Source organism: Scomber scombrus, unplaced genomic scaffold (genome assembly GCF_963691925.1).
Source record: "Scomber scombrus unplaced genomic scaffold, fScoSco1.1 SCAFFOLD_139, whole genome shotgun sequence".
In the NCBI taxonomy this organism is placed as follows: domain Eukaryota; kingdom Metazoa; phylum Chordata; class Actinopteri; order Scombriformes; family Scombridae; genus Scomber; species Scomber scombrus.
The window spans coordinates 72,501-99,522 of NW_026910410.1; the positions used below are offsets into that span (position 1 = coordinate 72,501).

At 45.1% G+C, this 27,022-nt stretch overlaps 3 protein-coding genes and 1 long non-coding RNA gene across 4 annotated transcripts in view; 1 reads left to right on the plus strand and 3 right to left on the minus strand.

Moving 5' to 3' along the window:
- atad1b (ATPase family AAA domain containing 1b) overlaps nucleotides 1-1,131 on the minus strand; it is a 12,404-nt gene extending 11,273 nt beyond the window's left edge. The window contains exon 1 of the mRNA XM_062415133.1: nucleotides 1,077-1,131. The gene's annotated coding sequence lies outside the window, so the exon portion shown is untranslated. The remainder of the gene's footprint in view (nucleotides 1-1,076) is intronic.
- An 852-nt stretch (nucleotides 1,132-1,983) lies between these two features.
- Nucleotides 1,984-8,346, minus strand: lect2.1 (leukocyte cell derived chemotaxin 2, tandem duplicate 1). Its single transcript, XM_062415129.1, has 4 exons — nucleotides 8,216-8,346; nucleotides 7,301-7,412; nucleotides 4,719-4,870; nucleotides 1,984-3,052 (listed from the first exon to the last, which is right to left on the minus strand). Exons 1-4 carry the CDS (start codon nucleotides 8,250-8,252, stop codon nucleotides 2,886-2,888), a joined length of 468 nt encoding a protein of 155 aa, XP_062271113.1. The 5' UTR covers nucleotides 8,253-8,346; the 3' UTR covers nucleotides 1,984-2,885.
- Nucleotides 8,347-9,533: 1,187 nt separating this feature from the next.
- On the minus strand, nucleotides 9,534-16,520 carry bbs1 (Bardet-Biedl syndrome 1). The gene is made up of 7 exons (XM_062415139.1): nucleotides 16,347-16,520; nucleotides 12,923-13,299; nucleotides 12,204-12,386; nucleotides 11,810-11,941; nucleotides 11,244-11,350; nucleotides 11,020-11,140; nucleotides 9,534-10,784 (listed from the first exon to the last, which is right to left on the minus strand). The coding sequence occupies exons 2-7, from the start codon at nucleotides 13,286-13,288 to the stop codon at nucleotides 9,954-9,956; spliced, it is 1,740 nt and encodes a 579-aa protein (XP_062271123.1). The 5' UTR covers nucleotides 13,289-13,299; nucleotides 16,347-16,520; the 3' UTR covers nucleotides 9,534-9,953.
- Nucleotides 16,521-17,171: 651 nt separating this feature from the next.
- On the plus strand, nucleotides 17,172-23,842 carry LOC133977000 (uncharacterized). Its single transcript, XR_009924895.1, has 4 exons — nucleotides 17,172-17,274; nucleotides 17,468-17,554; nucleotides 23,518-23,637; nucleotides 23,730-23,842. It is a non-coding gene; the product is annotated as an uncharacterized LOC133977000 (long non-coding RNA).
- The last annotated feature ends 3,180 nt before the right edge of the window (nucleotides 23,843-27,022 follow it).

Below are 27,022 nucleotides of genomic sequence, written 5' to 3' on the forward strand. Positions count from 1 at the left end.
GCTGTTACACCTCTGTTACACCGCTGCTACACCTCTGTTACACCTCTGTTACACCTCTGTTACAGCGCTGTTACACCTCTGTTACACCTCTGTTACACCTCTGTTACACCTCTGTTACACCGCTGCTGCACCGCTGCTACACCTCTGTTACACCGCTGTTACACCTCTGTTACACCTCTGTTACACCTCTGTTACACCGCTGTTACACCGCTGTTACACCGCTGTTACACCTCTGTTACACCTCTGTTACACCGCTGTTACACCGCTGTTACACCTCTGTTACACCTCTGTTACACCTCTGTTACACCTGTTACACCGCTGTTACACCGCTGTTACACCTCTGTTACACCTCTGTTACACCGCTGTTACACCTCTGTTACACCTCTGTTACACCTCTGTTGCACCTCTGTTACACCTCTGTTACACCTCTGTTACACCGCTGTTACACCGCTGTTACACCGCTGTTACACCTCTGTTACACCTCTGTTACACCGCTGTTACACCGCTGTTACACCTCTGTTACACCTCTGTTACACCTCTGTTACACCTCTGTTACACCTCTGTTACACCGCTGTTACACCTCTGTTACACCTCTGTTACACCGCTGTTACACCGCTGTTACACCGCTGTTACACCTCTGTATTATCAATGGTATAAACACATGGCACAGCTGACTGTTTGTTACTGTATTAATAATATAATAAAGCTTTTATCCTTTGATATAATATAATAAAGCTTTTATCCTTTAATATGAATGCTAGATGGTAAAGTTAACAGCTGACTCAGAATACAGTAAACATCATTAACATTAAACCAGTTAAACCAGTAGTTAATCTAACCTTAAACCCATTAAACACAGTTAATGTGTGTTTACTACCAGACTGAATAATGTCTCCAGGAAGGTCAAGCTAATGCTAACATTAGCCTGAGCCCGGTAACCGGTAACCGGTAACACCTTCCCGGTTACCGGCTCTCACCGCTACGCCGCCGGTAAGCCCGGTAGCTCCGGTCCAGACCGGGAGGAAACAACAGAAACGTTCCGTTAATCCGTTAAAAGGTAGAAACCCCGTTTTTACCTCCGTTAGCTCCGTTAGACAGGCTGCTGCACTTCCGGGACGTCTTCTTCTGTGGTGTGTTTGACTCGCACATGCGCAGTCAGATCTGCCATCTATATAAATGTCTCTGGTTTAGACCATAAATGTGTATAAATATATAAATATATAAATGTGTATAAATGTATAAATATATAAATGTATAAATGTATAAATGTATAAATATATAAATGTATAAATATATAAATGTATAAATATATAAATGTATAAATGTATAAATGTATAAATATATAAATGTGTATAAATGTATAAATATATAAATGTGTATAAATGTATAAATATATAAATGTATAAATGTATAAATATATAAATGTATAAATATATAAATGTATAAATGTATAAATATATAAATGTATAAATGTATAAATGTATAAATATATAAATGTATAAATATATAAATGTATAAATGTATAAATATATAAATGTATAAATATATAAATATATAAATGTATAAATGTATAAATGTATAAATATATAAATGTATAAATATATAAATGTATAAATGTATAAATATATAAATATATAAATGTATAAATATATAAATGTATAAATGTATAAATATATAAATGTATAAATGTATAAATGTATAAATATATAAATGTATAAATATATAAATATATAAATGTATAAATATATAAATGTATAAATATATAAATATATAAATGTATAAATATATAAATATATAAATGTATAAATATATAAATGTATAAATGTATAAATATATAAATGTATAAATGTATAAATATATAAATGTATAAATGTATAAATGTATAAATGTATAAATATATAAATGTATAAATATATAAATGTATAAATGTATAAATATATAAATGTGTAAATAATAATGAACATTAATAAAAACAGTTTCAAACAGTTTTTAATGTTTTATTTATGTATTGTGTTAAACAGCAGCAGGTTCTGGCTGGGTTAGGGTTGGTGGGTTCTGGCTGAGTTAGGGTTGGTGGGTCCTGGCTGGGTTAGGGTTGGTGGGTTCTGGCTGGGTTAGGGTTGGTGGGTCCTGGCTGGGTTAGGGTTGGTGGGTTCTGGCTGAGTTAGGGTTGGTGGGTTCTGGCTGAGTTAGGGTTGGTGGGTCCTGGCTGGGTTAGGGTTGGTGGGTTCTGGCTGAGTTAGGGTTGGTGGGTTCTGGCTGGGTTAGGGTTGGTGGGTCCTGGCTGGGTTAGGGTTGGTGAGTCCTGGCTGGGTTAGGGTTGGTGGGTCCTGGCTGGGTTAGGGTTGGTGGGTCCTGGCTGGGTTAGGGTTGGTGGGTCCTGGCTGGGTTAGGGTTGGTGGGTTCTGGCTGGGTTAGGGTTGGTGGGTTCTGGCTGGGTTAGGGTTCGGATCCTGGCTGAGTTAGGGTTGGTGGGTTCTGGCTGGGTTAGGGTTGGTGGGTCCTGGCTGGGTTAGGGTTGGTGGGTCCTGGCTGGGTTAGGGTTGGTGGGTTCTGGCTGGGTTAGGGTTGGTGGGTCCTGGCTGGGTTAGGGTTGGTGGGTTCTGGCTGAGTTAGGGTTGGTGGGTTCTGGCTGGGTTAGGGTTGGTGGGTCCTGGCTGGGTTAGGGTTGGTGAGTCCTGGCTGGGTTAGGGTTGGTGGGTCCTGGCTGGGTTAGGGTTGGTGGGTCCTGGCTGGGTTAGGGTTGGTGGGTCCTGGCTGGGTTAGGGTTGGTGGGTTCTGGCTGGGTTAGGGTTGGTGGGTCCTGGCTGGGTTAGGGTTGGTGGGTTCTGGCTGAGTTAGGGTTGGTGGGTTCTGGCTGGGTTAGGGTTCGGATCCTGGCTGGATCAGAAGTATTCTGTCGGGTCGCTCTTGTCACACATCTGGACGTGAACGTGTGAGGTGATTCCTCGGTAGACGCTCTGCATCGGCAGCATGGTGCCGATCCGCTCGCCCTTCCTCACCGAGCCAGAGGTTCTGTCCGGATTCACGTAGAACAGCTTGAAACACAGACCTGCAGGACAGTGAGACGGGGTCAGGGTTCAGATCAGGATCAATAACAGGTCAATAACAGATCAATAACGGATCAATAACAGATCAATAACAGATCAATAACAGGTCAATAACAGGTCAATAACAGATCAATAACAGGTCAATAACAGGTCAATAACAGATCAATAACGGATCAATAACAGATCAATAACAGATCAATAACAGATCAATAACAGGTCAATAACAGATCAATAACGGATCAATAACAGATCAATAACGGATCAATAACAGATCAATAACAGATCAATAACAGATCAATAACGGATCAATAACAGGTCAATAACGGATCAATAACGGATCAATAACATATTAATAACGGATCAATAACGGATCAATAACAGATCAATAACAGATCAATAACAGGTCAATAACAGATCAATCACAGATCAATAACGGGTCAATAACAGATCAATAACGGGTCAATAACGGATCAATAACGGATCAATAACAGATCAATAACGGATCAATAACAGATCAATAACGGATCAATAACGGATCAATAACAGATCAATAACAGGTCAATGACAGATCAATAACAGATCAATGACAGATCAATAACAGGTCAATAACAGATCAATAACAGATCAATAAAGGATCAATAACAGGTCAATAACAGATCAATAACAGATCAATAACGGATCAATAACAGATCAATAACAGATCAATAACAGATCAATAACAGGTCAATAACAGATCAATAACGGATCAATAACAGATCAATAACGGATCAATAACAGATCAATAACAGATCAATAACAGATCAATAACGGATCAATAACAGGTCAATAACGGATCAATAACGGATCAATAACATATTAATAAGGGATCAATAACGGATCAATAACAGATCAATAACAGATCAATAACAGGTCAATAACAGATCAATAACAGATCAATAACGGGTCAATAACAGATCAATAACGGGTCAATAACGGATCAATAACGGATCAATAACAGATCAATAACGGATCAATAACAGGTCAATGACAGATCAATAACAGATCAATGACAGATCAATAACAGGTCAATAACAGGTCAATAACAGATCAATAAAGGATCAATAACAGGTCAATAACGGATCAATAACGGATCAATAACAGATCAATAACAGATCAATAACAGGTCAATGACAGATCAATAACAGGTCAATAAAGGATCAATAACAGGTCAATAACGGATCAATAACGGATCAATAACAGATCAATAACAGGTCAATAAAGGATCAATAACAGGTCAATAACAGATCAATAACAGATCAATAACAGATCAATAACAGGTCAATGACAGATCAATAACAGATCAATAAAGGATCAATAACAGTTCAATAACGGATCAATAACGGATCAATAACAGATCAATAACGGATCAATAACAGGTCAATAACAGATCAATAACAGATCAATAACAGATCAATAACAGATCAATAACAGGTCAATAACAGACCAATAACGGATCAATAACGGATCAATAACGGATCAATAACAGGTCAATAACAGGTCAATAACAGATCAATAACGGATCAATAACGGATCAATAACAGATCAATAACGGATCAATAACGGATCAATAACAGGTCAATAACGGATCAATAACGGATCAATAACAGATCAATAACAGGAAGGACCGACCGGCTCCTCTCAGGTTGATGCCGCTGTTGATGGCGGCCTTGTTAGCGTCGCTGTAGACCGTTAGCTTCCCGTTCAGAGTCACGTCGAACGGAGCCAGAACATCAGAACCATCACTGCACACAATGTCCAAACCCTGGTGGCTCCGACTGCCCCTGCAACATCATCATCATCACCACCTTCATCATCATCACCACCTTCATCATCACCTTCATCATCATCATCATCACCTTCATCATCATCACCACCTTCATCATCACCATCATCACCATCACCTTCATCATCATCACCACCTTCATCATCACCATCATCATCATCATCACCACCTTCATCATCACCATCATCATCATCACCATCACCTTCATCATCATCACCACCTTCATCATCACCATCATCATCATCATCATCACCACCTTCATCATCATCACCACCATGTAATAATAATAAATCACATTTAGCGCTTTATGTGGTACTCAAAGTCGCTTCACATATTTCCTTATTAATGAAAATAAATCTTTATTAATACAAGCGTTAAAAACAAAACAGAGGTTAAAACATGAAGAGTACAGTGGGAGCTAGGTGGGGAAGGCTAGTGGGAGCTAGGTGGGGAAGGCTAGTGGGAGCTAGGAGGGGAAGGCTAGTGGGAGCTAGGTGGGGAAGGCTAGTGGGAGCTAGGAGGGGAAGGCTAGTCGGAGCTAGGAGGGGAAGGCTAGTGGGAGCTAGGTGGGGAAGGTTAGTGGGAGCTAGGTGGGGAAGGCTAGTGGGAGCTAGGAGGGAGCTAGGAGGGGAAGGCTAGTGGGAGCTAGGTGGGGAAGGCTAGTGGGAGCTAGGAGGGGAAGGCTAGTGGGAGCTAGGTGGGGAAGGCTAGTGGGAGCTAGGAGGGGAAGGCTAGTGGGAGCTAGGTGGGGAAGGCTAGTGGGAGCTAGATGGGGAAGGCTAGTGGGAGCTAGGTGGGGAAGGCTAGTGGGAGCTAGGAGGGGAAGGCTAGTGGGAGCTAGGAGGGGAAGGCTAGTGGGAGCTAGGTGGGGAAGGCTAGTGGGAGCTAGATGGGGAAGGCTAGTGGGAGCTAGGTGGGGAAGGCTAGTGGGAGCTAGATGGGGAAGGCTAGTGGGAGCTAGGAGGGGAAGGCTAGTGGGAGCTAGGAGGGGAAGGCTAGTGGGAGCTAGGAGGGGAAGGCTAGTGGGAGCTAGATGGGGAAGGCTAGTGGGAGCTAGGAGGGGAAGGCTAGTGGGAGCTAGGAGGGGAAGGCTAGTGGGAGCTAGGTGGGGAAGGCTAGTGGGAGCTAGGAGGGGAAGGCTAGTGGGAGCTAGGAGGGGAAGGCTAGTGGGAGCTAGGTGGGGAAGGCTAGTGGGAGCTAGATGGGGAAGGCTAGTGGGAGCTAGGAGGGGAAGGCTAGTGGGAGCTAGGTGGGGAAGGCTAGTGGGAGCTAGGAGGGGAAGGCTAGTGGGAGCTAGGTGGGGAAGGCTAGTGGGAGCTAGGAGGGGAAGGCTAGTGGGAGCTAGATGGGGAAGGCTAGTGGGAGCTAGGTGGGGAAGGTTAGTGGGAGCTAGGAGGGGAAGGCTAGTGGGAGCTAGGTGGGAGCTAGGAGGGGAAGACTAGTGGGAGCTAGGAGGGGAAGGCTAGTGGGAGCTAGGAGGGGAAGGCTAGTGGGAGCTAGATGGGGAAGGCTAGTGGGAGCTAGGTGGGGAAGGCTAGTGGGAGCTAGGAGGGGAAGGCTAGTGGGAGCTAGATGGGGAAGGCTAGTGGGAGCTAGGAGGGGAAGGCTAGTGGGAGCTAGGTGGGGAAGGCTAGTGGGAGCTAGGTGGGGAAGGCTAGTGGGAGCTAGATGGGGAAGGCTAGTGGGAGCTAGGAGGGGAAGGCTAGTGGGAGCTAGGAGGGGAAGGCTAGTGGGAGCTAGGAGGGGAAGGCTAGTGGGAGCTAGGTGGGGAAGGCTAGTGGGAGCTAGGAGGGGAAGGCTAGTGGGAGCTAGGTGGGGAAGGCTAGTGGGAGCTAGGAGGGGAAGGCTAGTGGGAGCTAGATGGGGAAGGCTAGTGGGAGCTAGGAGGGGAAGGCTAGTGGGAGCTAGATGGGGAAGGCTAGTGGGAGCTAGGAGGGGAAGGCTAGTGGGAGCTAGATGGGGAAGGCTAGTGGGAGCTAGGAGGGGAAGGCTAGTGGGAGCTAGGAGGGGAAGGCTAGTGGGAGCTAGGAGGGGAAGGCTAGTGGGAGCTAGGTGGGGAAGGCTAGTGGGAGCTAGGTGGGGAAGGCTAGTGGGAGCTAGGTGGGGAAGGCTAGTGGGTTAGGGGCAGCAGCTTTGTCCGGGGGACTTGCAGCAAGTTGGCAGAGACGGACCTGAGGGATCGGGAGGGGGCGTGGTGATGTAGTAGTGTAGTAGTGTAGTTGTGTAGTAGTGTAGTAGTGTAGTTGTGTAGTTGTGTAGTAGTGTAGTAGTGTAGTTGTGTAGTTGTGTAGTAGTGTAGTAATGTAGTAGTGTAGTTGTGTAGTAGTGTAGTTGTGTAGTAGTGTAGTTGTGTAGTAGTGTAGTTGTGTAGTTGTGTAGTAGTGTAGTTGTGTAGTTGTGTAGTAGTGTAGTTGTGTAGTTGTGTTACCGGCGGGCTCCGTAGTGTCCCTGTCCCCAGGTGTCTGACATCCTGCGGCGGTTTTCGGGGTTTCCACTGCACAGCTGACCAAACTTCACTGCATCACACACACACACCACAGCTACACACACACACACACACACACACACACACACACACACACACACACAGACACACAGACACACACACACACAGACACACACACACACACACACAAACACACAGACAAACACAGACACACACACAGACACACACACACAGACACAAACACACAGACAAACACAGACACACACACACAGACACACACACACACACACACACAGACACACACACACACACACACACACACACACACAGAGACACACACACACACACACAGACACACACACACACACACACACACACACAGACACACACACACACACACACACACACAGACACACACACACACACAGACACACACACACAGACACACACACACAGACACACACACACACACACACAGACACACACACACACACACAGACACACACACACACAGACACACACACACAGACACACACACACACACACACACAGACACACACACACACACACACACACACAGACACACACACACACACAGACACACACACACAGACACACACACACAGACACACACACACACACACACAGACACACACACACACACACAGACACACACACACAGACACACACACACACACACACATACAAACACAGTTAAACACATTAAACATAATAAACAGTTAATATCTTAAACACGTTAAACATAATAAACAGTTAATATCTTAAACATACAGTAATAAATAATAAACAGTTAATATCTTAAACATACAGTAATAAATAATAAACAGTGAGTTAATAACAGTATAAATGATATAAAACATATTGAAGGTTTCTCACCCAGCAGAGCGGCGAGCACAACGATCACACGTCTCATCTTCACTGCTGAATCCTGCCGCTGCTCTTCATCCTGCCGCTCCTCTTCATCCGGCTTTTATGGAGCATCGAGGGGAAAACACTTTTCCACCACGGTGGAAAGTCCACGTTAAACAAACACTGGAGTTTTCATTATTTCACAACATGAAGTTGATTCATCTTTAACTCGATCCAAGAAAAACAAAGAACGACTGAACATAAACTTATTAAATGCTGACGGTGAAACATCAGCTGCTGCTTAACCCAACAAACATCATAATGAACATTATAAATAATAATCATTCACTGCTGACCCTAACCCTGTAAAGTAAGAATAAATATGTGTTCTGAGTTTGACATACCACAGAACAGTGTGTTGTTAACCACCCTGCCAAATGTGAATGATTAAAAAAATCACAAATATATGAAATTAGGCTTCAAAGTTGTGTAAAAGTCTATTTCTCTGCTCCCAAACAATGTGGGCGTGGCAGCCGAGTCCACTGAAGCCCCGCCCCCTACCAAGTGTCACCTGTCAATCAAAGTCACCACCTCTACCAGAAACATGGACGCTAGGCCTGAGAGCTTTCTGCTGCTAGCACAGCTGCTAGCTCGGCGGTTAGCTCGGCGGCTAACAAGGCAGCTAGCTTGGCGGCTAGCTCAGCTAACTGGCTAACTGTAGACTGTAGTAGTTAGCGCTGAATGTATTTATACCTCTACAGCAGCAGGGCAGGTTTACGCTAAGCCTAGCTCCACTATTCAAATCTAAATGGTGGAAATGCTTTTTAACCTTTTTTATAAACACATATATTTATACTTCAGTTGAATCTTGAAGTCTGAACCAAACCAGACGATGATTTTAAACATGAAACACATTTAATAACATAAAGAAATCTGTTCAGGTTTTATTCAGTCAAATATTTTATTGTTCTGTGAAGAATTAAAAAGTTATGATTTTAAAACTACATTTTTATTTATTTTGACTTCTTAAAGACAAACAAACAGGAGTCAACGAGGCATTTCTCACTGAGATGATTATTGATCAGATTGATCAGTGAGTGCAGCTCATGTGTTCTAACCTATAAACACAGATCAGCTGATTGAATCCATCTCAGGTTCTGGTTCTGATGTCGGTCTCAGATCCGCATCCTGGTTTGATTGACAGCTGTCTGGTTCTACTGTAGGCTGGTTACACACAGACACATCTGACCAATCAGAGGACAGATCCTTCTCACCCTACCTACCCCTACCTGACCCCTACCTACCCCTACCTGACCCCACCTGACCCTACCTGACCCTACCTGACCCCACCTGACCCTACCTGACCCTACCTGACCCTACCTAACCCCACCTGACCCTACCTGACCCCACCTGACCCTACCTGACCCTACCTGACCCTAACCTACCCCTACCTGACCCTACCTGACCCTACCTGACCCCACCTGACCCTACCTGACCCTACCTGACCCCACCTGACCCTACCTGACCCTACCTGACCCCACCTGACCCTACCTGACCCTACCTGACCCCACCTGACCCTACCTGACCCCACCTGACCCTACCTGACCCTACCTGACCCTACCTGACCCCACCTGACCCTACCTGACCCCACCTGACCCCACCTGACCCCACCTGACCCTACCTACTCTAACCTGACCCCAACAATAAATAAAATAGCAAAGTTGTTTAAACTCTAAAAGTCTAAAGAAGTCTGGACCTGCAGGTCTCAGTTGAGCGTGACTCCCTCGCTGACGGGCATGTTGATGTGAGCCGTCAGCAGCGGGACGCTGCGGCCCTCGTGCAGGACGAACACTTTGATGATGTCAGAGATTCCCTTATCGCTGGTGCACTCCACGAAGGTCTCGACGGGGTAAACGAGTCCCGGGACCAGCAGAGGGATCCTCATGTAGGGGTTCCTCATCCGGTACAGGCTCTCGTCGTACAGGAAGCTGATGGCCAGGTTCATGACCGGCCGGCACGCCGCCGTGTTCTGAACGTTCAGGGTGAGTTTGAAGGACGGGCCCAGACCCTGGACCACCGCGTTCATCTTGAGAGGCTCGGTGAGGCTGGATGACATGGGGGTCAGGCTGGACTCCAGAGCCTTCACGTAGGCCTTGGTGGCGGCCAGGCGCAGGCGGCTCAGGTCCATCTGGAAGGCTCGGTGCATGGCAGCACCGCAGTCGCGCTCCCGCAGCGTCTGGTCCACGTACAGCTTGGTCTTCTTGGGTACGTTGAGGCGGATGCTCTGGGCTGGCGGCGGGCCGTGGGCGCCGTCCCGGTCCTCGAACGCTGCGGTCCTCTTCAGGATCTTCACTATCAGGCCCCCACTCTTGGTGGTCATGATGAGGGTCCCGTCCTCACGCCCGTACCGGCCGAAGCAGATGCTGCTGATGGCGTCCGGTGTCTTGATGGTGCTCAGCAGGTTCTTGTCCCTGTACAGATGGACCTCGCAGTTAGCCAGACCCACCAGAACCGCCTGGAAGCCCCTGGTGGGCAGGTCCATGGACGCCATGGTGGTGACGGGAGCCGGGAGGACCACCGACCACAGCTTCTTGCCCTGAAACACATCACATACAGCTCTCTCAGCCAGGGTTCGGACCCCTGCAGAGACCAGGACTCCTCACTCTGAGACACTCACTGATCCACAGAAACAGGAAGTCACAGAGTCACGTGACTGAGGATAAATGTAAATATGGTAAAACCATCCTTCTGATCAGCCAATCAGAGGCCAGGTGTAAATCTCTCTCTTTTATCATGGGTGTAGATGTGTGTCAGCGTAACTTCCTGTTTACCTTCTGAGTGAAGGCCTGCAGGCTCTCGTCCATGCAGCCGACCACCACGTTCTTCCCAACTCTCACCAGACCCACCGGATGGGCCGACAGCTCGATGCAGTACTTCGGTTTGTCCGAGTCCCTGAAGAGCAGCAACGTGTTATATACTGTCAAATCACTCATTATTATAGATCATATATAACATGATGTATAATATTATATATTATATATCATGTGTGTCTCACCTGCGCAGGATGTAGATGTTCCCATTACGACACGCCACCGTGATACGAAACTCCACGTCAAACTGACCCGTCACATCCATCATGGAGGGAGCATCAGGAAGAGACATCTGTAACACACACACACACACACACACACACACACACACACACACACACACACACCGAGGCTTTCAGACACAGATCATGGGCTTCCTCACAGTCTGCTCATCTGTCAGAGAGATGCTTCAGTTTATGCCACTTAAATGTGATGAAGGCCTCATATTTACACGTGATGATAACACATAGACCGTTTCCATGACGACTGGGCAAAGCAGTCTGCTGAGGAAAGTCCTGAGATGTGGCTGAACAGCACCTGCTGCACAGGTACGATACAGAGCAGCACTGCACAGGTACGATACAGAGCAGCACTGCACAGGTACGATACAGAGCAGCACTGCACAGGTGCAGTACAGGTGCGGTACAGGTGCGGTACAGGTGCGGTACAGGTGCGGTACAGGTGCGGTACAGGTGCAGTACAGGTGCGGTACAGGTGCGGTACAGGTGCGGTACAGGTGAGCAGGTGTTACCTTGGACAGGATGATGAAAGCTTCGGGGTCCAGGATGTAAACGTCGCTGCTCTCCGTGCCGATCACCAAACAGCTGACTCCGTCCTCATCAGCTGTGCTCTTCTTCAGCGTAGCGATGCAGGTGATGACCGTCTGCAACAGGTGAGCACACTCAGCTTTATGTTTCCATGGAAACCATCATCCAGACTCCAGCTGTCTGATTGGCTGCTGTTTGTGTGTGTGAGGCGTACCTGCCGTCTGATTGGCTGCTGTTTGTGTGTGTGAGGCGTACCTGCCGTCTGATTGGCTGCTGTTTGTGTGTCTGAGGCGTACCTGCCGTCTGATTGGCTGCTGTTTGTGTGTGTGAGACGTACCTGCCGTCTGATTGGCTGCTGTTTGTGTGTGTGAGACGTACCTGCCGTCTGATTGGCTGCTGTTTGTGCAGCTGGACGAACTCGTCGGTTGCCGCGGCGTCCAGCGACAGGAAGTGCAGCGAGCGGACGGACAGCGGCACGTCGGCCTGCTTCCTGATACTCTCCAACATTTCCTTTAAGGTCACATGATCAATGTGCCCCTCCCTCACCTGCTGCCACACATCCTGACCAATCACAGAGCAGCACGGTGAGATACACACACACACACTATAACACACACACACACACACACACACTATAACACACACACACGCACACACTATAACACACACACACACACACACACACACTAGCACACACACACACTATAACACACACACACTAGCACACACTATAACACACACACACTATAACACACACACACTAGCACACACTATAACACACATAAACTATAACACACACACACTAGCACACACACACACTAGCACACACACACACTAGCACACACACACACACACACACACACACACACTATAACACACATACACTATAACACACACACACTAGCACACACACACACTATAACACACACACACTAGCACACACACACACACTATAACACACACACACACACTATAACACACACACACACACTAGCACACACACACACTATAACACACACACACTAGCACACACACACACACTATAACACACACACACTAGCACACACACACACACACACACACACTCCCCCCCTCACCTGTTCCAGGACGTTGACCTCTGACCCCGGCAGTGTGAACTTAAAGTAGGGTCTGAGGTTCTTGTAGACGTAGACGGACGGTCCCGACGCCACGGCGACGGCGGGGATTCTGGGTTCGTGTAGATCCATGAAGAAGGCGGCGAGTCCGGCGGGAAGGTCCAGCAGCGAGCTGTCGCTTAGCAACGCCGTCCCCCCGAAAACCTTCAGCTTCATCCCCCCCGACCCCCCCACGTCTCCAACAACCAATCGGTTCTCTCCGTCTCCGCTCAGGTCGGCCAGCGCCACGCAGGACGAGAACGTGTTCACGCACGCTACCGGGTCATAGTGAGCGTCCAACCACTGTCCTCCGCCAGGACACGCCTCCATGATGTCACTTCCTGCAGGGGACACCACAGGTTAGCACGTCTGTCCTCTAAACACCTCCACCCACCCCGCACCTCCACCTAACCCTGCACCTCCACCTAACCCTGCACCTCCACCTAACCCTGCACCTCCACCTAACCAACATTACACCTCCACCCACCCCCGCACCTCCACCTAACCCTGCACCTCCACCTAACCCTGCACCTCCACCTAACCCTGCACCTCCACCTACCCAACCCTGCACCTCCACCTAACCCTGCACCTCCACCTAACCCTGCACCTCCACCTAACCAACATTACACCTCCACCCACCCCCGCACCTCCACCTAACCCTGCACCTCCACCTAACCCTGTACCTCCACCCAACCCTGCACCTCCACCCACCCAACCCTTACACCTCCACCTAACCCTGCACCTCCACCTAACCCTGCACCTCCACCTACCCAACCCTGCACCTCCACCTAACCCTGCACCTCCACCCACCCAACCCTGCACCTCCACCCAACCCTGCACCTCCACCTAACCCTGCACCTCCACCTACCTAACCCTGCACCTCCACCCACCCAACCCTGCACCTCCACCTAACCCCGCACCTCCACCTAACCCTGCACCTCCACCTAACCCTGCACCTCCGTCCAACCAACACTGCACCTCCACCTAACCCTGCACCTCCACCTAACCCTGTACCTCCACCTAACCCTCCACCCACCCAACCCTGCACCTCCACCCACCCAACCCTGCACCTCCACCTAACCCTGCACCTCCACCTAACCCTCCACCCACCCAACCCTGCACCTCCACCTAACCCTGCACCTCCACCTACCCAACCCTGCACCTTCACCCAACCCTGCACCTCCACCTAACCCTGCACCTCCACCTACCCAACCCTGCACCACCACCTAACCCTGCACCTCCACCCACCCAACCCTGCACCTTCACCTAACCCTGCACCTCCACCCACCCAACCCCGCACCTCCACCTAACCCTGCACCTCCACCCACCCAACCCCGCACCTCCACCCAACCCTGCACCTCCACCCACCCAACCCTGCACCTCCACCTAACCCTGCACCTCCACCCACCCAACCCTGCACCTTCACCTAACCCTGCACCTCCACCCACCCAACCCTGCACCTCCACCTAACCCTGCACCTCCACCCACCCAAGCCCGCACCTCCACCCCACCCAACCCTGCACCTCCACCCACCCAACACTGCACCTCCACCTAACCCTGTACTTCCACCTAACCCTCCACCCACCCAACCCTGCACCTCCACCTAACCCCGCACCTCCACCTAACCCTGCACCTCCGTCCAACCAACACTACACCTTCACCTAACCCTGCACCTCCACCTAACCCTGTACCTCCGTCCAACCAACACTGCACCTCCACCCAACCAACCCTGCACCTCCGTCCAACCAACACTGCACCTCCACCTAACCCTGCACCTCCACCTAACCCTGCACCTCCACCCACCCAACCCCGCACCTCCACCTAACCCTGCACTTCCACCCACCCAACCCCGCACCTCCACCCAACCCTGCACCTCCACCCACCCAACCCTGCACCTCCACCTAACCCTGCACCTCCACCCAACCCTGCACCTTCACCTAACCCTGCACCTCCACCCACCCAACCCTGCATCTCCACCTAACCCTGCACCTCCACCCACCCAAGCCCGCACCTCCACCCAACCCTGCACCTCCACCCACCCAACACTGCACCTCCACCTAACCCTGCACCTCCACCTAACCCTGTACCTCCACCTAACCACCCACCCAACCCTGCACCTCCACCCACCCAACCCTGCACCTCCACCTAACCCTGCACCTCCACCTAACCCTCCACCCACCCAACCCTGCACCTCCACCCACCCAACCCTGCACCTCCACCTAACCCTGCACCTCCACCCACCCAACCCTGCACCTCCACCTAACCCTGCACCTCCACCCACCCCTGCACCTCCACCTAACCCTGCACCTCCACCTAACCCCGCACCTCCACCTAACCCTGCACCTCCGTCCAACCAACACTGCACCTCCACCTAACCCTGCACCTCCACCTAACCCTGCACCTCCGTCCAACCAACACTACACCTCCACCTAACCCTGCACCTCCACCTAACCCCGCACCTCCACCCACCCAACCCTGCACCTCCACCCACCCAACCCTGCACCTCCACCTAACCCTGCACCTCCGTCCAACCAACACTGCACCTCCACCTAACCCCGCACCTCCACCTAACCCTGCACCTCCGTCCAACCAACACTACACCTCCACCTAACCCTGCACCTCCACCTAACCCTGTACCTCCGTCCAACCAACACTGCACCTCCACCCAACCAACCCTGCACCTCCGTCCAACCAACACTGCACCTCCACCTAACCCTGCACCTCCACCTAACCCTGTACCTCCGTCCAACCAACACTGCACCTCCACCCAACCAACCCTGCACCTCCGTCCAACCAACACTGCACCTCCACCTAACCCTGCACCTCCACCTAACCCTGCACCTCCGTCCAACCAACACTACACCTCCACCTAACCCTGCACCTCCGTCCAACCAACACTGCACCTCCACCTAACCCCGCACCTCCACCTAACCCTGCACCTCCGTCCAACCAACACTACACCTCCACCTAACCCTGCACCTCCACCTAACCCTGTACCTCCGTCCAACCAACACTGCACCTCCACCCAACCAACCCTGCACCTCCGTCCAACCAACACTGCACCTCCACCTAACCCTGCACCTCCACCTAACCCTGCACCTCCGTCCAACCAACACTGCACCTCCACCTAACCCTGCACCTCCACCTAACCCTGCACCTCCACCCAACCAACCCTGCACCTCCGTCCAACCAACACTGCACCTCCACCTAACCCTGCACCTCCACCCAACCAACCCTGCACCTCCGTCCAACCAACACTGCACCTCCACCTAACCCTGCACCTCCACCCAACCAACATTACACCTCCACCCTGTTTAAAATACAACAGTTTTATGTCTCAGTGAGGTTATTGATTATTGTTTGTTGATGTCAGCAGCAGACCACTCACCGTTACCAAGGAAACCGTACAGCGCGTCTCCTCGCGGCTCTGTGAGACGCGTTTCAGTCAAACCGTTAAAACCCGTTAACGGAGGAGTCCCGGTAGCAGCAGTTGGTCCCGGTAGAGTCCCGGTAGAGTCCCGGTAGAGTCCCGTTAATCTGAGCCTTTAATCCTTAAATCCGGTTTGTTGCAGAAAGCGGAGTACGGCAGCCCCACCGGAACAAACAACACACAGCAAAGGTATCGCGAGAACATCTGAGGCCGAGAATACGATGCTTTCTCTGTGACGTCAGCAGATCCCAGCCCCTGATTCGTCCGTCTCCATTTAAAAGTAACCGCGAGCAGAGAGCAGCTACCGGATACCGGACACGGTGAGTCCTCCGTTACCGTATTTATGTTTACTTATCAACAACAGCCGAGATCTGTACCGATAACTGATCTTTGTGTGTGTGTGTGTATGTGTGTGTGTATGTGTGTGTGTGTGTTTGTTTGTTTGTTTGTATCTGTGTGTGTGTCTCTGTGTGTGTGTATCTGTGTGTGTGTATCTGTGTGTGTGTCTCTGTGTGTGTGTGTGTCTCTGTGTGTGCGTGTGTCTCTGTGTGTGCGTGTGTCTCTGTGTGTGCGTGTGTATCTGTATCTGTGTTTGTATCTATGTGTGTGTGTGTGTTTGTATCTGTGTGTGTGTGTTTGTATCTGTGTGTGTGTCTCTGTGTGTGTGTTTGTATTTGTGTGTCTGTGTGTGTGTGTTTGTATCTGTGTGTGTGTTTGTATTTGTGTATCTGTGTGTGTGTATCTCTATATATATATGTGTGTGTGTGTGTGTGTGTGTGTGTAGATGGAGTCCTGTGTATCAGGTCAGTGGGACAGAGTTGGACCAGTGGAAGTGGACGACATCAGGAGAGACCTGCTGAGAGACTTCACTGACCTCCCACCACAGGTACCTGTCTGTCTGTCTGTCTGTCTGACAGCTACCTGTCTCTCTCTCTGTCTGTCTGTCTGTCTGACAGCTACCTGTCTGTCTGTCTGTCTGTCTGTCTGACAGCTACCTGTCTCTCTGTCTGTCTGTCTGACAGCTACCTGTCTCTCTCTCTGTCTGTCTGACAGCTACCTGTCTGTCTCTCTGTCTCCAGGAGCGGTCAGAGTCTCAGGTGGAGAACCTGCAGGTGTATCTGAGGGTTCGTCCTCTGACGGCAGCAGAGAGCAGCGCTCACGCTCAGGTAGCTCACACCTAAAACTTATTAACGTTATTAATGTTTGTGTATAACGTTAGTATGAAATGTTCATATATATAACGGTAGTATGAAATGTTCGTATATATAACGCTAGTACAAAATGTTCGTATATAACGGTAGTATGAAATGTTCGTATATAACGGTAGTATGAAATGTTCGTGTATAACGGTAGTATGAAATGTTCGTGTATAACGGTAGTATGAAATGTTCGTGTATAACGGTAGTATGAAATGTTCGTGTATAACGGTAGTATGAAATGTTCGTGTATAACGGTAGTATGAAATGTTCGTGTATATAACGGTAGTATGAAATGTTCGTGTGTAACGGTAGTATGAAATGTTCGTGTGTAACGGTAGTATGAAATGTTCGTGTGTAACGGTAGTATGAAATGTTCGTGTGTAACGGTAGTATGAAATGTTCGTGTGTAACGGTAGTATGAAATGTTCGTATGTAACGGTAGTATGAAATGTTCGTGTGTAACGGTAGTATGAAATGTTCGTGTGTAACGGTAGTATGAAATGTTCGTGTATAACGGTAGTATGAAATGTTCGTGTATATAACGGTAGTATGAAATGTTCGTGTGTAACGGTAGTATGAAATGTTCGTGTGTAACGGTAGTATGAAATGTTCGTGTGTAACGGTAGTATGAAATGTTCGTGTATTACGGTAGTATGAAATGTTCGTATATATAACGGTAGTATGAAATGTTCGTATATAACGGTAGTATGAAATGTTCGTGTATATAACGGTAGTATGAAATGTTCGTATGTAACGGTAGTATGAAATGTTCGTATGTAACGGTAGTATGAAATGTTCGTATATAACGGTAGTATGAAATGTTCGTATATAACGGTAGTATGAAATGTTCGTATATAACGGTAGTATGAAATGTTCGTGTGTAACGGTAGTATGAAATGTTCGTATATATAACGGTAGTATGAAATGTTCGTGTATAACGGTAGTATGAAATGTTCGTGTATATAACGGTAGTATGAAATGTTCGTGTATAACGGTAGTATGAAATGTTCGTGTATAACGGTAGTATGAAATGTTCGTATATAACGGTAGTATGAAATGTTCGTATGTAACGGTAGTATGAAATGTTCGTATGTAACGGTAGTATGAAATGTTCGTGTATATAACGGTAGTATGAAATGTTCGTATATATAACGGTAGTATGAAATGTTCGTGTATATAACGGTAGTATGAAATGTTCGTATATATAACGGTAGTATGAAATGTTCGTATATAACGGTAGTATGAAATGTTCGTGTATATAACGGTAGTATGAAATGTTCGTGTATAACGGTAGTATGAAATGTTCGTGTATATAACGGTAGTATGAAATGTTCGTGTATATAACGGTAGTATGAAATGTTCGTATATATAACGGTAGTATGAAATGTTCGTGTATATAACGGTAGTATGAAATGTTCTTATATATAACGGTAGTATGAAATGTTCGTGTATAACGGTAGTATGAAATGTTCGTGTATAACGGTAGTATGAAATGTTCGTGTATATAACGGTAGTATGAAATGTTCGTATATATAACGGTAGTATGAAATGTTCGTATATAACGGTAGTATGAAATGTTCGTGTATATAACGGTAGTATGAAATGTTCGTGTATAACGGTAGTATGAAATGTTCGTGTATATAACGGTAGTATGAAATGTTCGTGTATATAACGGTAGTATGAAATGTTCGTGTGTAACGGTAGTATGAAATGTTCGTATATAACGGTAGTATGAAATGTTCGTGTATAACGGTAGTATGAAATGTTCGTGTATAACGGTAGTATGAAATGTTCGTGTATAACGGTAGTATGAAATGTTCGTGTGTAACGGTAGTATGAAATGTTCGTGTGTAACGGTAGTATGAAATGTTCGTGTGTAACGGTAGTATGAAATGTTCGTGTATATAACGGTAGTATGAAATGTTCGTATATAACGGTAGTATGAAATGTTCGTATGTAACGGTAGTATGAAATGTTCGTATGTAACGGTAGTATGAAATGTTCGTGTATATAACGGTAGTATGAAATGTTCGTATATATAACGGTAGTATGAAATGTTCGTGTATATAACGGTAGTATGAAATGTTCGTATATATAACGGTAGTATGAAATGTTCGTGTATAACGGTAGTATGAAATGTTCGTGTATAACGGTAGTATGAAATGTTCGTGTATAACGGTAGTATGAAATGTTCGTGTATATAACGGTAGTATGAAATGTTCGTATATAACGGTAGTATGAAATGTTCGTGTATATAACGGTAGTATGAAATGTTCGTGTATAACGGTAGTATGAAATGTTCGTGTATATAACGGTAGTATGAAATGTTCGTGTATATAACGGTAGTATGAAATGTTCGTATATATAACGGTAGTATGAAATGTTCGTGTATATAACGGTAGTATGAAATGTTCTTATATATAACGGTAGTATGAAATGTTCGTGTATAACGGTAGTATGAAATGTTCGTGTATAACGGTAGTATGAAATGTTCGTGTATATAACGGTAGTATGAAATGTTCGTGTATAACGGTAGTATGAAATGTTCGTGTATATAACGGTAGTATGAAATGTTCGTATATAACGGTAGTATGAAATGTTCGTGTATAACGGTAGTATGAAATGTTCGTGTATAACGGTAGTATGAAATGTTCGTATATATAACGGTAGTATGAAATGTTCGTATATATAACGGTAGTATGAAATGTTCGTATATATAACGGTAGTATGAAATGTTCGTGTATAACGGTAGTATGAAATGTTCGTGTATAACGGTAGTATGAAATGTTCGTGTATATAACGGTAGTATGAAATGTTCGTGTGTAACGGTAGTATGAAATGTTCGTGTATAACGGTAGTATGAAATGTTCGTGTATATAACGGTAGTATGAAATGTTCGTGTATAACGGTAGTATGAAATGTTCGTATATATAACGGTAGTATGAAATGTTCGTATATATAACGGTAGTATGAAATGTTCGTATATATAACGGTAGTATGAAATGTTCGTATATATAACGGTAGTATGAAATGTTCGTGTGTAACGGTAGTATGAAATGTTCGTGTGTAACGGTAGTATGAAATGTTCGTGTATAACGGTAGTATGAAATGTTCGTGTATATAACGGTAGTATGAAATGTTCGTGTGTAACGGTAGTATGAAATGTTCGTGTATAACGGTAGTATGAAATGTTCGTATATATAACGGTAGTATGAAATGTTCGTATATATAACGGTAGTATGAAATGTTCGTGTATAACGGTAGTATGAAATGTTCGTATATATAACGGTAGTATGAAATGTTCGTGTATAACGGTAGTATGAAATGTTCGTATATATAACGGTAGTATGAAATGTTCGTGTATATAACGGTAGTATGAAATGTTCGTGTATAACGGTAGTATGAAATGTTCGTGTATAACAGTAGTATGAAATGTTCGTGTGTAACGGTACATTTCATACTACCGTTATATACGAACATAGTATGAAATGTTCGTGTATAACGGTAGTATGAAATGTTCGTATATAACGGTAGTATGAAATGTTCGTGTGTAACGGTAGTATAAAATGTTCGTATATAACGGTAGTATGAAATGTTCGTGTATAACGGTAGTATGAAATGTTCGTATATATAACGGTAGTATGAAATGTTCGTATATATAACGGTAGTATGAAATGTTCGTATATAACGGTAGTATGAAATGTTCGTGTGTAACGGTAGTATAAAATGTTCGTATATAACGGTAGTATGAAATGTTCGTGTGTAACGGTAGTATGAAATGTTCGTGTATTACGGTAGTATGAAATGTTCGTGTATAACGGTAGTATGAAATGTTCGTATATATAACGGTAGTATGAAATGTTCGTATGTAACGGTAGTATGAAATGTTCGTATGTAACGGTAGTATGAAATGTTCGTGTATAACGGTAGTATGAAATGTTCGTGTATAACGGTAGTATGAAATGTTCGTGTATAACGGTAGTATGAAATGTTCGTGTATATAACGGTAGTATGAAATGTTCGTGTATATAACGGTAGTATGAAATGTTCGTGTATAACGGTAGTATGAAATGTTCGTATATATAACGGTAGTATGAAATGTTCGTGTATAACGGTAGTATGAAATGTTCGTGTATAACGGTAGTATGAAATGTTCGTGTATATAACGGTAGTATGAAATGTTCGTGTATATAACGGTAGTATGAAATGTTCGTGTATAACGGTAGTATGAAATGTTCGTGTATATAACGGTAGTATGAAATGTTCGTGTATAACGGTAGTATGAAATGTTCGTGTATATAACGGTAGTATGAAATGTTCGTATATAACGGTAGTATGAAATGTTCGTGTGTAACGGTAGTATGAAATGTTCGTGTATATAACGGTAGTATGAAATGTTCGTGTATAACGGTAGTATGAAATGTTCGTGTATATAACGGTAGTATGAAATGTTCGTGTATAACGGTAGTATGAAATGTTCGTGTATATAACGGTAGTATGAAATGTTCGTGTATAACGGTAGTATGAAATGTTCGTGTATATAACGGTAGTATGAAATGTTCGTGTATAACGGTAGTATGAAATGTTCGTGTATATAACGGTAGTATGAAATGTTCGTGTGTAACGGTAGTATGAAATGTTCGTATATAACGGTAGTATGAAATGTTCGTATATAACGGTAGTATGAAATGTTCGTGTATATAACGGTAGTATGAAATGTTCGTGTGTAACGGTAGTATGAAATGTTCGTGTATATAACGGTAGTATGAAATGTTCGTGTGTAACGGTAGTATGAAATGTTCGTGTATAACGGTAGTATGAAATGTTCGTGTATATAACGGTAGTATGAAATGTTCGTGTGTAACGGTAGTATGAAATGTTCGTATATAACGGTAGTATGAAATGTTCGTGTGTAACGGTAGTATGAAATGTTCGTGTATAACGGTAGTATGAAATGTTCGTGTATAACGGTAGTATGAAATGTTCGTGTATATAACGGTAGTATGAAATCTTCGTATATAACGGTAGTATGAAATGTTCGTGTATAACGGTAGTATGAAATGTTCGTGTGTAACGGTAGTATGAAATGTTCGTGTATATAACGGTAGTATGAAATGTTCGTGTATAACGGTAGTATGAAATGTTCGTGTATATAACGGTATTATGAAATGTTCGTGTGTAACGGTAGTATGAAATGTTCGTGTATGTAACGGTAGTATGAAATGTTCGTATATATAACGGTAGTATGAAATGTTCGTGTATAACGGTAGTATGAAATGTTCGTGTGTAACGGTAGTATGAAATGTTCGTATATAACGGTATTATGAAATGTTCGTATATAACGGTAGTATGAAATGTTCGTGTATGTAACGGTAGTATGAAATGTTCGTGTATAACGGTAGTATGAAATGTTCGTGTGTAACGGTAGTATGAAATGTTCGTGTATGTAACGGTAGTATGAAATGTTCGTGTATGTAACGGTAGTATGAAATGTTCGTGTATAACGGTAGTATGAAATGTTCGTGTGTAACGGTAGTATGAAATGTTCGTATATAACGGTATTATGAAATGTTCGTGTGTAACGGTAGTATGAAATGTTCGTGTATATAACGGTAGTATGAAATGTTCGTGTATTACGGTAGTATGAAATGTTCGTGTATTACGGTAGTATGAAATGTTCGTGTATAACGGTAGTATGAAATGTTCGTGTGTAACGGTAGTATGAAATGTTCGTATATAACGGTATTATGAAATGTTCGTGTGTAACGGTAGTATGAAATGTTCGTGTATATAACGGTAGTATGAAATGTTCGTGTATTACGGTAGATAGCAGAGAGAACCTGTGAGGGTTAGTTAGTGTTCTTACTGAAATGAAATGAAACCTCAGATAAAGGTTCAGGTCTAACCCTAACCCTGCTGTCCCTCCTCAGGACTGTGTGACCCTCGAGGGCCCAGAGACAGCGGTCCTGAAGGCTCCCAGGATCAGCCAATCAAACAAGCAGAGTGACAAGCCCCTCCCACAAACTGCACAGAGGTTCACCTTCACACAGGTACCTGTCTATCTGCCTACCTGCCTGTCTATATAGACAGACAGACAGGTGTGTATGTGTGTGTGTGTAACAGTGGTTGTTGCTGTGTGCAGGTGTTCGGTCCAGAGGCGGGGCAGAGGACGGTGTTTGATGGTTCTGTTCGTGCTTCAGTCAGAGATGTTCTGGAAGGAGGAAACTGTCTGGTGTTTACTTACGGAGTCACCAACGCTGGAAAAACCTTCACCTTCCTGGGTGAGAGACACAACCTCTCTGTCTGTCTCACTTGCTGTTTGTCTCTCTCTAACTGTCTGTCCTCTGCCTGTCTGTCTCTCAGGTCCAGAACATGACTCGGGCCTGTTGCCCAGGTCTCTGGCAGTGATCTTTAACAGTATCGAGGGTCGTCTGTACAGTCGCTGTGATCTGAAGCCGCAGCGCTGCAGAGACTACAGCAGACTGACTCCAGACCAGCTGACAGCAGAGAGCAGCAGCAAGAAGAACCTGCTGAGGCTGCTCAAAGAGGTCAGAGACACAATGAGACACTCAGAGACACAATGAGACACTCAGGGACACTCAGAGACACAATGAGACACTCAGGGACACAATGAGACACTCAGGGACACTCAGGGACACTCAGGGACACTCAGAGACACAATGACACACAATGACACACTCAGGGACACAATGAGACACTCAGGGACACTCAGAGACACAATGAGACACTCAGGGACACTCAGAGACACAATGACACACTCAGGGACACAATGAGACACAATGACACACTCAGAGACACAATGACACACTCAGGGACACAATGAGACACAATGAGACACTCAGAGACACAATGAGACACAATGAGACACTCAGAGACACAATGAGACACAATGAGACACAATGAGACACTCAGAGACACAATGAGACACAATGAGACACTCAGAGACACAATGAGACACTCAGAGACACAATGAGACACACCCTAACCCTAAAGCTCTGTGTTTTCTCTGCAGAGCGACAGAAGTGCAACATTCAGCAGATCGACTTTTCTTGATGGTAAATCTGATTGGTTCTTTTCCACTGACATCACTCTGAGCTCAGATCAGCTGCTTTAACCCCGCTGTGTCTGTCTCTGTCTGTCTGTGTGTGTGTGTGTGTGTGTGTGTGTGTGTGTGTGTCTGTCTGTCTGTCTGTCTGTGTGTCTGTCTGTCTGTCTGTGTGTCTCTGTGTGTGTGTGTGTGTCTCTGTGTGTGTCTCTGTGTGTGTGTGTGCAGGCTCTCTGGGTTCTGACAGCAGCGTTTCTGAAGCCGACAGTTTCTGTCTGGACGTCGACTCAAACGTGCGTTTCTCTGTCTGGGTTTCATTCTGCGAGATTTACAACGACAACATCCACGACCTGCTGGAGCAGGTAACGTCCTCATGTCCTCATGTCCCCCTGTCCTCATGTCCCCCTCCTGTCCACATGCCCCCCTGTCCTCCTGCCCTCATGTCCACCTGTCCTCCTGTCCCTGTCCTCATGTCCCCCTGTCCTCCTGTCTACATGTCCCCCTGTCCACTTATCCCCCTGTCCTCATGTCCTCCTGTCCCCCTGTCTTCATGTCCTCATGTCCCCATGTCTTCATGTCCTTATGTCCCCCTGTCCTCATGTCCTCCTGTCCCCCTGTCTTCATGTCCTCCTGTCCCCCTGTCTTCATGTCCTCATGTCCCCCTGTCTTCATGTCCTCCTGTCCCCCTGTCTTCATGTCCCCCTGTCTTCATGTCCTCATGTCCCCCTGTCTTCATGTCCTCCTGTCCCCCTGTCTTCATGTCCTCATGTCCCCCTGTCTTCATGTCCTCATGTCCCCCTGTCTTCATGTCCTCATGTCCCCCTGTCTTCATGTCCTCATGTCCCCCTAACCCTTCACTCTCAGATCTGTAAAGTGATAAAATGTATTGATGAGTTTATTGTTCAGGTTCCCAGTGGACAGCAGAAGAGGACGGTGCTGCGTCTGTCCCAGGACGTCAAAGGAAACTCCTTCATCAAAGGTGTGTGTGTTACTGTGTGTGTGTGTGTGTGTGTTACTGTGTGTGTGTGTGTGTGTGTTACTGTGTGTGTGTGTGTGTGTGTTACTGTGTGTGTGTTACTGTGTGTGTGTTACTGTGTGTGTGTGTGTGTGTGTTACTGTGTGTGTGTTACTGTGTGTGTGTTACTGTGTGTGTGTGTTACTGTGTGTGTGTGTGTTACTGTGTGTGTGTGTGTTACTGTGTGTGTGTTTACATGCTGACCATCAACCACATTTCTCTCCTGCACTCTGTGTGTGTGTGTGTGTGTGTGTGTGTGTGACTGTGTGTGTGTGTGACTGTGTGTGTGTGTGTGTGTGTGTGTGTAGATCTCCGCTGGGTTCAGGTGAACAGCTCAGAGGAAGCGTACCGAGTGATGAAGATCGGGAAGAAGAACCAAAGCTTCTCTTCCACCAAACTGAACCAGCTGTCCAGCAGAAGGTCAGCAGACCCTAACAGACCCTAACTGTATATATAATATAGTATATATATATAATATATAATATAGTATATATATATAATATATAATATAGTATATATATATATATATATGATAAGGATAGGGTTAGTATATATATATATATATATAAGGATAGGGTTAGTATATATATATATATATATAAGGATAGGGTTAGTATATATATATATATATATGATAAGGATAGGGTTAGTATATATATATATATATATAAGGATAGGGTTAGTATATATATATATATATAAGGATAGGGTTAGTATATATATATATATGATAAGGATAGGGTTAGTATATATATATATATATATAAGGATAGGGTTAGTATATATATATATATATAAGGATAGGGTTAGTATATATATATATATGATAAGGATAGGGTTAGTATATATATATATATATATAAGGATAGGGTTAGTATATATATATATATATAAGGATAGGGTTAGTATATATATATATATATATATATATATATATATATATATATATATATATATATACTAACCCTATCCTTATCATATATATATATATATATATATATATATATATATATATATATATATATATATATATGATAAGGATAGGGTTAGTATATATATATATATATATATATATATATATATATATATGATAAGGATAGGGTTAGTATATATATATATATATATATATATATATATATATATGATAAGGATAGGGTTAGTATATATATATATATATATATATATATATATATATATATGATAAGGATAGGGTTAGTATATATATATATATATATATATATATATATATATATATATGATAAGGATAGGGTTAGTATATATATATATATATATATATATGAGGATATAAACATGATGTTAATGTGTTTGCAGTCACAGCATCTTCTCCATCAGG